General features: G+C 49.1%; 1 protein-coding gene across 3 annotated transcripts in view; it reads right to left on the bottom strand.

The window, feature by feature from the left end:
- Positions 1 to 13026, bottom strand: part of PRIMA1 (proline rich membrane anchor 1) — a 72124-nt gene that overhangs the window by 51204 nt on the left and 7894 nt on the right. For all 3 annotated transcript variants that reach the window (XM_006060733.4, XM_006060732.4, XR_003105102.3), the window contains exon 3: positions 12242 to 12377. In XM_006060733.4, the coding sequence (XP_006060795.2) occupies positions 12242 to 12377 (136 nt within the window). The remainder of the gene's footprint in view (positions 1 to 12241; positions 12378 to 13026) is intronic.

Below are 13026 nucleotides of genomic sequence, written 5' to 3'. Positions count from 1 at the left end.
AATGGTTAAAACGGTGAATCTGGAGCCCCCAGAAAGTGCATGTTGACCTGGATGTGCGCTCTTGCCGAGATGTGTGTTTTCCTATTTTCATCTCAGGGTTGAGTCTAGACTTCTTACAAGATTCTGAATTCTGGAGGGTAGGAGCCAGTTTGGTCCCAATTCTGGGGTCATCACAGAGCCTGAAGCAGTACTGAGAGGTCACTCATGGGCAAGTCTCATTGGCCTTTTGGCCCCAATTCCATTGTACCTCACTTCTCTTTTTCAGCACAAATCCCTTCCTGCTTCAGACCTCTGGTTACAGCCAAGGGTCTCAGCCTCGATTCATGCAAGAACGACCTCCTTTGAGGGTGGGCCCAGACATCAATCATTTCCCAGGGGATACTGACATGTAGCGGGGCTCAGGCATCCAGCCAAAGGCAGGCAAGGCAATGCACAGTTCATCTCTGCAGCCCCAGGACCTATCTCTTGGCAAACGTTTGTTCAATAAACCAATGAACATAGTTTTTTTATTTGTTTTTCTGCTGTGACGCTTGTGGGATCTCGGTTCCTCCACCAGAGACTAAAACGATGTCCTTGGCAGTGAAACCTCAGAGTCCTCACCACTGGACCACCAGGGAATTCCCTAAATATAGGTTTGTTGAGTAAATTAACATGAATCTGTAATCTTTTATTTGCTGGATACAAGCAAATACATGAAAGACAATTCCATGCACTAAATGGGAAAAATAAAATTCAGCACTTACAAAAATGAAATCAATAAAACAGATAACTAATAAGAACCTATTGTATAGCACAGGGAACTCTACTCAATGCTCCTGGTGACAAAGAGGGGATATACGAACACATATAGCAGATTTGCTTTGCTCTACAGAAGAAACTAACATGACATGGTACAACAACTGGACTCCGATAAACACAAATAAACTCTAAAAATCACTTTTAAAAAAGAGCAGGAAATGATGAAAGATATTACGGATATCAGATGCTCAATTTTAGGCACTAAAAGTCACATTTCAGTGGTACTAATGGTAAAGAATCTGCCTGCCAAGGCGTGAGACACAAGAACTCCAGACATGATCCCTGAATTGGGAAGATCCCCTAAAGGAGGAAACTGCAACCCACTCCAGTATTCTTGCTGGGTATTCCCCTCTGTCACTCCACGGACAGAGGAGCCAGGTAGGCTACAGTCCATGGTGTTGCAAAGAGTCAGAAATGCCTGAGCACACACTTGATGATCAGTGTTGAGGGAAACACAGGGCAGAGCGAGTCCTCTTTATGGATGTGGGAGCTGAGACCTGTTTGGATAAGAGGTTTGACAAGAGTCTGTTTCCTGGGAGTGTGAATGCAGCAGGTACTGGGGTAGGCCCACATATTATTCATGTTCCCACAAGCACCTTCGGAGGACCACATCCTGATTCCCCTTTTGCCAATGAGGAAACAGAATCTCAGGTTGAGTGAGTGCCAGAGCTGGACCCAGCTTCCTGGTCCTTCTACTATTGGACCAGGCAACTGGCACAAAGATTGCAGGACAGATAACCTGCTTTTGGCAAATGATGAACATCCAGCATCCCAAGGTCCGCATCAATGGCGACAGTGAAGACCAGCTTGGCACCAACATGGACAGTGAAACAAGAAACAATCCAAGTGACATGGCCTGTGTTTGATGCCTGGAGTCCCTCATCACACGCCCAGCTTTCCTGGCACCACCTGAGTCTGCTTCATTATCCCACAGCTGAGGCCACAAACATCCGAGAGCAGCCTGTGAGTGATGTCCCGAGGCTCATTCACTCCACAGAAGCTAACAGCATCCTTGCTTCTCCTCCCCCTACAACCACAGCCATCGCCTCGCCTCCAACATCATCTTAAATCAGACTAGGGCTTGACCGCCTCTCCCCTCCCTGACCTGGGCCACCTCACTGGCTCCCCTACCACCACCTGGACTGAAGTGACAGTCCCCTTACTGGGAGCCCGTCTGTAAAGTCTAAATGAGGCCAGGCCACAGCCCTGCTCAAAACCCTCTAGAAGCTTCTGCTCACACTTAAGATAAAACCCCAACCCCTTCCCTGGCCTCCCAGGCCCTCCCTCTGGGCCTCGCCTCCTCCTGTGTTGCTTTGCCCAGCAGCCAGCAGCCACGCTGGTCTTTCACACACTCTGAGCACACGAGGAACTCACACTGCTGTTCCCTCTGCTGAGAACTCTCTTCCCCCAGGTCTTCCTCGCCCATGACTTCCCTCCAAATGGCTCTCAGCTGAAGCGTCATCTCCTGTCCCCAGACCACGCAATCTAAGTGACCACCCAGTCGGTGGCTCAGATAGTAAAGAATCTGCCTGCCATGTGGGAAACCTGGGTTCGATCCCTGGGTTGGAAAGATCCCTTGGAGAAGGAAGTGGCAACCCACTCCAGTATTCTTACCTGAAGAATCCCATGGACAGAGAAGCCTGGCAGGATAAAGTCCATGGGGTCACAAAGAGTCAGACATGACTGAGCAACTAACACTTTCACCCCTTATCAGGTCTTATGATTTTAATTACCTTTATAGCCCAGGTCACCTTCTATTTTTCTGGCACTATTTTTGGTTTATTTTCTGTCCCAGCCCCCCTGCCCTGCCTGTGCATATGCACGGTGACCCTTCCGTCCTGTTCATCATTGTATTCCCCAAATCTTGCACAGTGCCTGGCATATAGAAGAGTGTAAAAATCTTTGCAAAAGAAGCAAATAGTAGCTACTGAGGACCTGTGATGTGCCAGGCACGTGCTAAGGAGCTGGAGCTCTAAGTGGACACAGCAGACACATGGCAGTGACCTATATCTAGCAAAAGACCCAGGCATCAATCAAATAACTGACTAGATATTTTAAGAGTAGGATGGTTGCTATAAAGGAAAATGAAAAAAGTTCAAAGGGTGTGTGCATCTATGTGCATGGTTTTAAAATGTACACAAATTCTCTGACATTCCTCTACCAAGAGATAAAATAGAATTCCCTCTGCCTAGAAGGTGAGCAACCTTGGTCACTTGATTCCGAGGAGCAGAAAGCAGCAGAAATGATGCTGCATGATCTCAGTTACATCCTCAGGGGGGTTCAGCTTCCACCTGCTTCTTAAGCTTAGACCCTAGCTGCCATGCTGAGAGGAAGCCCAGGCCACACGGGGGCATCATGGAGGTGTTCTGGTGAACAAGACCAGCTATGGACCCACCCAACAGCCAGCACCAATCACCAGATACCAGCAAGGAAGCCTTCCAGATGGCTCCAGCCCCAGCCAAATGATTACAGTCACGGGAAAAACCCCAGGCGAGACCCTCCTGGTGAAGCCTGTCACCCTCTGTGATTGTTAGAGGAAAGGATAGGACATTTGTGTTTTCTTTAACCACTAACTTTTGGGGAGACTGACTCTATAGCCATAGAGAACCAGAACAGGGGACGGTGTGACCTCTGGGGAAGTCAGGGAAGGTTTTCCTGGAGAATATTTGAGCTCAGATCTGCCCAAGCTGAGGTTAACTACTTTGAGGGGAAGCCTGGCAGACATGAGGACTAGTGTATAATCCTACAAAGGCGTTGTTCAGTCACTAAGCCATGTCTGACTCTTAACGACCCCGTGGACTGCAGCACTCCAGGCTCCCCTATCCCTCACTATCTCCCAGAGTTTGCTCAAATTCATGTCCATTGAGTCAGTGATGCTATCTAACCATCTCATCCTCTGTTGCCCCCTTCTTTTTTTTGCCTTCAGTTTTTCCAAGTATCAGGGTCTTTTCCAACGTGTCATCTCTTCACATCAGGTGGCCAAAGTATGGAGCTTCAGCATGAGTCCTTCTGATGAATATTGAGGATTGATTTCCTTCAGGATTAACTGGTTTGAGCTCCTTGCAAATGAGTACGTGAGGATTAAATGAGACGAGTAGCACAGAGCTTCCACCTCAAAACGGGAGGGCTGAGTACTGGTTCTTCCTAGTGTGCTGGGTGAGTAATAAAATCATTCTAGAACTTCCACAGTCCCGTTTGTTTCCCTCTTTTAAAACACGGCCCTCAGCACATAGTAGGGGAACCAAGTGACCCCATTCCTATCTCCACCACTGCTGTGCAATCTTGAGGGAGTCAACCTCTTTTCTGGTTTTTCTCTCTCTCTCTTTTTAATGTGGGCTATCTTTGAAGTCTTTATTGAATTAGCTAAAATATTGTTTCTGCTCTATGTTTTGGTTTCTTGGCCACAAGGCACGCAGGATCTTACCTTCCTGACCGTGGGTTGAACCCACATCCCCTGCACTGGAAGGCAAAGTCTTAACCACTGGACCACCAGGGAAGTCCCTGGTTTTTCTAAAAATAAAATACATGCCCAAAACCAAATCCATCTCAGTGCTTTGAGCTCCTTAAAGACAGGTTCTATGGGAATGCAGGCTCACGCCTCTGTGCTGCCATAGCTATTTTTGGCCCCATCAGCCTCAGAAGCAGGTCTCGTGGAGGGGTGTACGTGCTCTTCCTTGAGGGCTGGTACACATCTCCTTCCTTGGCCGCAGCATCTGAGTCACACACGGGGACGAGTGGGCCATCGCTGACATTTACAAAGCCAGCCGGGTCCTGAGCCCTGGTGGCTGCCGTGGGCTTTTCAGTCGGGCCCTCGAGCATGTGTGTTCCTTTGCTTTGCCAGAGTTCACCCCTTGTCCACGCCTTGCAGAAATACCTCCACCCAGGGGCTCTGGGGCTGACCCTGGGGATCACAAGCCCGGTGATGGCTGCCCCTAATGGGGCATGAGTGGTACTCTGGATGAACCTTTACTGTTGAATACCTAGGGGTGTCCACACCTCCTTAAGGCACCACTTCCTCCCCGAGTGTCTAAACAGATACTCCTTTCTCTGTTTAAAAATGGTGCCAGAACCATTTTTAAACAACTCCCAACTTGTAGGTCAGTGACCTAGTATTTATTATTACTAAATAGATATCATTTATTATTAGTTATCATTAATATTACTTATGAACTGCCATTGATTGAGTGTTAACTTGGGTTCCAGGTTCTGTGCTGTGTGAACTTTATACCATCAAATTCTCACAAGTGCCCATATGCAGTGGGTATTGTCATTCGCCTCATTTTACAGATGTGTGGAAATTGAAGCTCCAAGCAATTAGGGCTGTGTTGCCCAAGCCACTTGGCTCATGAACAAGACTGGACCCCAGATCTAGACGGCAGGACAGCCAGGCTGAGCCACTGTGCTGTAACACCACTTTTAAGCATGTCGTCTTTGCTAAGTACAGGCTGTATAATTTCCAGTCTTCACTGCAATGCCTCTGCAGGTAAGTATCACTGGCTCCATTTTACAGATGAGGGAACTGAGGCTGAGAAGAATAAGACATGCCCAGTGTCACAGAGCTAAGAGTGGAAGAGCTGCATCTGACTCCAAAGTCTCTTGATTTGATTGCCATCCTCTAGGATGCTGGTTCTCAAAGGGTGCACCCTGGCTGGGGTAGGGTTTGAGGGTGGTGGGGAGTGGAATCAGTTTTACCTGATAATGTTTTAGAAATGCAAAATCCTTGGTCCCACCCCCCAAACCTACTGAATCAGGAATCCTGGCGATGGAATCTGGCAACCAAGATTAAACAAGCCCTCCAGGGGATTCTGACCATACTCTGCTTTTGAGAACTGCTGGTCTAGTGCCTCACACAGTTTGCAAATTTTACAGTGCAAAGCGCTGTGGGCAGAGCTTGGAAAACAAAGCACAGAAAGTGGAGATGCTATTCAAGAATCTTCCGCATCAAAGAACACTTTCCAGGATCCTTCTCAACCATCAGGCAAGACAGGGCAGGGCTGTCTCCACAGACATCCAAGGTTGCTGGGAGTGGCAGCTGAGCTGGGAGCCCACAGGGAAACATGGGCCAAGCTGCCCCTATGATCAGCAAGTTCTAGTATGAAAGTGGGATGGGGAGAGCAGTGCTCTTGAAAGTTTCACGGTGGAACAAAAACAAGCACAGCAAAAACAACAAGAAATAAACTGAAAAACCATGTTGCCTTTGCTAGAAGGGTGGCCCAGTAATAGATGACCCACCATCCCGGCTTGCCCAGGATGACTAAAGAGTTTCTGGGTGAGAAAAGGAGTATTCCCTGCCATGTCAGTAAACAAGGATGTCACAGTCATTAGCGACTGCAGCCTCCAAAGTGAGTTCCTAAGCCTTAAGGGCACTCAGGAAGAGGAATACCTGGGGTCTAGTGGCCCTCAAGACTGCAGCCACTCCCTACAGTGAGCCCCAAGGGAGCTCAGGATGTGAAAAATATGGGATTCTGGCCCAGGACAGCTGAGATGCATATGAAAGGAATGAATGCAGACAGCCCAGACTCTTGCATCTTCCCATACAGAGAAAAGCACTAAATTTCTTAACTTGGGATATCTGGCTTTCTTTAAGTAACAATAATCTTTTGATGTTCAGACTACCTGTCCATTGTTGCAAAACTTCTATATAACCCTCGCTTCCTTGGAACAGTTCTCCCAGGGTCACCTGCGACGCTGTCTCCCAGACTTGAAGTCCTAAAAATTCTCATCTAATAAAACATAACTCTCAACTTTTGCTGCTGCTGCTGCTGCTGCTGCTGCTAAGTCGCTTCAGTCGTGTCCGACTCTGTGCGACCCCATAGACGGCAGCCCACAAGGCTCCCCCGTCCCTAGAATTCTCCAGGCAAGAACACTGGAGTGGGTTGCTATTTCCTTCTCCAGTGCATGAAAGTGAAAAGTGAAAGGGAAGTCGCTCAGTCGTGTCCGACTCTTCACGACCCCATGGACTGCAGCCTACCAGGCTCCTCCATCCATGGGATTTTCCAGGCAAGAGTACTGGAGTGGGTTGCCATTGCCTTCTCCGTCTTAACTTTTAGGTTGTGACTATTTTTTAAGTTGACACTTGGATGCGGAGCTTCCAGGGCTAAAGCCAGGAGAGTCCCAGCCAACCCAGGACATTCTGCTTGCCGTGAGCAGCAGGGCAGCCGCAGGTGCTATTTGGATGAAAGGGGAGACCTGCCTGGCCACAGGGACGATGCCCCACAATTCTGGCAAATATTTCTGATCTATCCTTACAGGAGTGTTTACCTGTCTGCCTGAGCAGGTGCAGAGGTTTCCTTTGTGTGCTCTTTCTCCTTCTACCCCAGACGCACACCCTGAAGCCCACACTCCTGAAGAAGGACATTCTACAGCAGGGCACCTCCTGTGTGATCCTGATGCTTCTAACTCAGGGCCTCTGCTTCAGCCACTCTAAGAACTGTCTGGCCTCCTCTGCTCCTACCTATCCAAGGTCTACCTGGGAATTCTCCCATGTCATCCTGGATCCTCCTTTCCTGCCTTTTTCAGAATTAAATATCCTTCCCCAAAGCACTGTTTCCTTTCCCAAGTCTAACAGTCCGAGGTAGCTCTTCATCAGAATGATTTTCATGAAACAGTTAGCAGCAATGGATACTAGTCCAGTGTCCACTGACATGAATCCTCCAGTCAACCCCATTGGTAGGTGAAAATCTTACACCTTAAACTCAAACTTAAGTTTACTAGCCCTTTCTGAACACTCCTACACTGTTGGTAGGAATGTACATTGGTGCAGCTACTATGGAGAACAGGGACGTGCCTTTAAAAACTAAAAATAGAGCTCCCATATGACCTGGCAATCCCACTCCTAGGTATATATCTGGAGGAAATCATAACTCAAAAAGATACATGCACCCTGGTGTTCATTGCAGCATTGTTTACAATAGCCAAGATACGGAAGCAACCTAGGTGTTCTACCACAGATGAATGGATAAAGAAGATGTGTTTTACACACACACACACACACACATATATATATTACTCAGTCATAAAAAAAGAATGAAATAATATCATTTGCAGCAACATGGATGGACCTAGAGATTATCATACTAAGCCAGACAGAGAAATATAAATGATACTGCTTATGTGTGGAACCTTAAAAACTGATGCAAATGAACTCATTTACAAAACAAATAGACTCAAAGACTTAGAAAACCAACTTACATTACCAAAGGAGAAAGGTGGGTGGGGGAAGGGATAAATTAGGAGGTTAATATCAACATACACATTCTACCATATATAAAATACAAAATCAACAAGGACCTACTGTATAGCACAGAAAACTCTACTCAATACTCTGTAATAACCTATATGGGAAATGAATCTGAGAAGAAATCGATGTTTGTATATGTGTAACTGAATCTCTGTGTTGTACACCTGAAACTAACACAACACTGTTAATCAACTATACACCAAGATAAAATTCAAAAAATCTTACCAGCCCTCTCAAAATCGTGCAGAGGAAGTGGCAGTGCTAGCGCACCAACCCAGGCTCAGGGCCTCGGCCTCTTAAGCTGTGTTCTCAGTTTTTTTTCATTACTCAGGCCATGAGGGTGAGGACGAGTCCCCTTGGGCCTCCAGTGCACTCAACACATGACTGGATGCAGAGCAGACACTCAACAAACATTCAGCAGGTAAATCAGAAGCCCTTGTGAGTGGCTGGGATGCAGGCACCTCTGATGACCAAAGGATCAAAGCTCTGCATCCTCGGAAACTCTTCAGTCCTGGCCAAACTGGGATGGTGGGTCACCTATTGCTGGAGCCAGCCAGATGCTCCGAGCCACTGTATTCAGAAAGACGGCAGGAAGGATCCTCCCATGGACATCCTCTGCAGAAGACGGGCTGCTGGACCGTGAGCTCCCTGCGGACAGGAGCTGCCCCTCTCTTGCTCACCATTTATGTCCTAGCCCCTGGCATGTGCCAGTACCTGGGGAGCTCTGTGCACACCTGCTGAACGACCACACAGGCTTCACAGCATTGAAGTCCTGTTCCCCCTGGGGGAGGCTAATTCCCCAAGGATTACAGAATGAGCGTTAGTTGTGCATGTGGCCATAGGTCTGTCTGACATTACTGGGCTGTACTCAAGGGTGAGCTTCTGGGCTGAGCTCAGTGAGGACCAAGAGAGTATATAAAACACATTCTCCATCACTGGTCTAATCTACCAGGCATACCAAGGCTATGGTGTTACATCCACTCTCCTCCTGCCCAGCATCTAAATCATCATCCTTAGGTTACAACCCCTCTACCTGGATTTTCCTTTGAGAAGCCACCATCCCCTTAACCCCTATCCATATACTTCAACTGTCCAGGGTGGTCACATGGCCCAGGCCCGGCCAATCAGCACATTCCATCTCACAGGCTACCATGATTGGTCTAAGGGTGGACATGTGACTCAAGCTGGTCCAATGAAAGTCAGCCTTGGGGTGACTTTCACCTTAGGTGAATGATTGAGAAAGAGAAGCTCTCCCAGTGAAGAGATGACTAACTGTAAGGCTGATGGAATCCTGGAAACTGGAGCCACAGGGACTGGGCCAGCTTGAGAGAAAAGGAGACCCAGGAGAAATCAGAAGAGAGAGACGGAGACAGAAACCCAGTTCATCATATAAGACCTGTTGCTGGAATATTCCAACACATGAGCCAAAAACCAAACATCTCTCTCTAGCTTTCACATCACTCACGCCACTTCAAGATGGGTTTCTGCCACTCCTAACTGAAAAAGTTGCATCACAGAATCAAACAACTCCTGCTGTCCTCTCACCCAGAAGTGTCCTCAGGCCCCAAGCTTACATGAGGCATCTGGCACTCATACTTGGCACTCCTGCCCACTTCTCTACAGCCCCCCGCCTGGCTTCAGGCCTTCGTAGGTGATCTGGGGCCTGGAGTATCTCAAGGGTCCCCACTTGACCCCAGTCAGGCAGCTCACCCCAATCCACCCGCTATGTCGTCAGAAAAGTTAACTTTCTGAAGCAGACGGCATGTTACTTCTTTGCTTAATACCTCCATGGGTTCGTGACTACCCAGAGCAGGGTTTCCTAAAGGAGGAAGTGAATGTCCCTGTAGGTAAGTGAGCTGGTCTTAGACAGCACATAGAGCTGGCACCCAGACACATGGTAATAGAACAAGAAACTTAAGCTCCTTTTGATTCTCTTGCAAACCTTCTGATTTCTTTCTAGAGAACATCTCTGCACGGGGCACGTGTGGCCCTGACAGGTCTCTCCAACCTACTGCGCTCCCTTTTCAGCAGAAAGAGCGAAGGCCTCGAGCTCAGACTCTTCCATGACAGGCCGGAACATTAAAATGCTGGTTTGTGTCCATCGCCTTTGTTTTTACCGTCACCTTCTATTTATGTAAGTGATTCCGGTTTTGCACTGAGAATAGTTACAGAAAGTTTCCTTTGGAGACTAATTTGTATAAACACAAAAGTGAGTCTGTTTAAAGTAAAAAAAAAAAAAAAAAAAAAAGGCAAACCACAGGAGGCATTTGGATACGGTGAATGTTTGGCAAACAACGGTGAAACAGGATGAAATGTAACCTACTCAGCCAGGCACACAAGGCCCGTCACTGTCCACCCCTTGACATTCCTTCAAACCCTCGGAGGGGCTTGGGCCTCCTGAGACGACTTGCAGAGTCATACCTCTAAGACTTTGCTCTTGCCGTTCCTCCTGCCCAGATGCCCTTTCCCCATAACCTCCTCATGGACCTGGAACAATTTCACTTACTATGAAGACCCAAGTCAGTGTTACTGTTTCCTGTGGTTGGAGTTTGGTCCAACTACTCCAGGATTTTCAATGGAGCAATTTCTGTGCTCCCTCAGGTGACTTTGTGTGGGTTCCTTGAGGCCAAGAGATCCCAGAAACCAGAATGGCCTTTCAGGTCTGTGTCTGGCACTAGAGGCTCAGTTAGCACAAGATGAACTGAACAGACTAACTGGGGGATGTGTATCCATCAGGTACCAACACACCTGGAGGCAGCGCAGACCTAGAGTCTGAAGAGTGGAGGGAGAAGGAATTCTAAGGCAGGGAAGGGAGTGAGGGGCAGGGGCCTGAGGCTGGGCCCCACAGCTTTCCTTCAGGAGAGAGGAGAAAGGTGAGCATCTTGGGATAGTGGGATCCTGCGTGGTACCGCAGCAGAGGGCCTGGTAGGCTGAGGCTCTTGACTCTAAAGTGCATCTGAATCCCCTCAGAGCTTGTCAGGATGCCAACTCCGCAGCCCCACCCCAAAGGCTCTGACTCGGTGGGTTACAGTGAGCCTGTAAAGCTCCACTTTAAAACGAATGCTTCAGGCAACGTTGAGGGCCACTCTCTGAAAAGCACTGTGCCACAAGTGTCAGGGAAGACTGGACACAGGTAGGGACCCTAGGGCTTCCCTGGCGGCTCAGAATCTGCCTCCAATGCGAGAGACATGGGTTCAATCCCTGGGGAAGGGAATGGCAACCCACTCTAGGATTCTTGCCTGGAGAATTCCATGGACAGAGGAGCCTGGTGGGCTGTAGTCCATGGGTCACAAAGAGTTGGATACAACTGAGATACGAGCACTTTCACTTTTTGGGGCGGGGGGCGGAACCTATAGACAAAATGCAGAAATACACATGAACTGCCAAAGGTCCCCCAGCACACTGCATCCCGGCCTGGACACTGAGAGCCTGGAAACAGGGCTTACCAGAGAACAAACCTCGTCAAGGTTATTTCAAATATGCCCCAAATAACTCAACAGAGATATGTTTAATGAGGTGGATCCACGCATGAGCTCGCACATTCTACAGGCCGCAACTTGGGTGATCCAATCAAAATACAGAATCTCTTGTTAGAGACCTTATCAACTGGCAATTGTAGACATGGAACTTAACCCCTGCCAGTCAGGACTGAGGCTCTTTCTGGCTAAAGAAGCCCTCCTTTGTTTACGATCAAATTGTTCAGAGATGAAATCCAGGCAAACAACTGGGGGTTGCGGTGGAGGGGGAGGTTAGCAGAATAGACTGCAAATAGCTGGGAGGTATCTGTGTAACTTTGTTCCCAGAGCCTCCACCTGGGTTCTATACTAATTGCTGTCTTACACGTGAACGGAAATCAGAAAACGCAACCGTGCTCATGGGAGGGGGATTTCAGGCCAGCGTCCGCGGCTGCCCCCTCTTCAAGGTCTGGCCTTCGGAACAATCCAGGCAGAGTCACTCATCAAATGGAGATTGACTTTTATCTGATTATCCGATGGAGAAACATCCTTCTCCATCTCACAGGAGCACACTGTGGGAAAGGCGTTTTGCAGACTGCAGGGAAAAGTTGGGCCTTGGCTTCCCTCCTGCTCGGCCAGTGGAAAATTACAAAGAAAGCAAGGCTGTCCTCTGCTCTCCTCAGGGGTTCTTCCTGGGCCCCGGAAAACACAGAGAGAAACCGGAAACACGGAGCAAGCCTGTGCTTACCTGGGGCGGAGAGGAGTCTGGGAGGTGGCGGGGGCGGGGGTGGTGGTGGCAGCGGGGGCGGGGGCCGGCACTGGCAGACGTGTTGACAGCTGTCGGTCACCTTGGAGCAGGACTTCTGGGGCTCACCATGTGTCACCTGCAGAAATGGGCACAGGTGCCCAGGAGAAGCCAGTGAGGCAACTGGGAGCCCAGATGCTCCCTCCCCACCGCTCCCCCCAACACACCTCACCACCCCCGGCCTCGGCAGGAAGGACAGAAGTTGGGTTGGCTCAAAGGAAACCACTTTATGGGAGGCTGGCCTGGGAGGACTGGAGAGCAAGGTTTCATTTCTAGCCCTGCCAGGAACCAGCCATGGGACCGGGGCAATAGGTTTGGGTACCCGTGAGAGGCAAACGAGTGCTCAAAGGTGAACTAGAATCTCCCTATCAAACAAACGAAACTGAGGCCCAGGCAGGAGAAGTGGCCGCCTGAGGCTCTCACACCCAGACCAGAACACTGATTCCACCTCCTCAGTAACCTGACCCACTGCCTGCTTCTCCAGTCTTCCTCGCTACGGGGCAGGACCAAGCCCTGGCCTCCTCTCTGGCCACAGCTCTTGATGGCCTTCCTGTGTCCACTCTGGGCCAAGGTCCCCTCATCTTGAAGGAGGCCTCTTACCCAGCCAGGCCTCTTCTTTGGTGGCTGTGTGACTAAGGGGACCGGAGCAACATTCCCAGTGTTATCCACGAGGCCCCCGAGTGGTCTTGTGGGAAACACACCTGATCAAACTGCCCGCACTCAGCCCC

Source organism: Bubalus bubalis, chromosome 20 (assembly GCF_019923935.1).
Source record: "Bubalus bubalis isolate 160015118507 breed Murrah chromosome 20, NDDB_SH_1, whole genome shotgun sequence".
Lineage (NCBI taxonomy): Eukaryota > Metazoa > Chordata > Mammalia > Artiodactyla > Bovidae > Bubalus > Bubalus bubalis.
The sequence above is the reverse complement of the archived record's forward strand: the minus strand, read 5'-3'. Positions and strand labels throughout refer to the sequence as shown.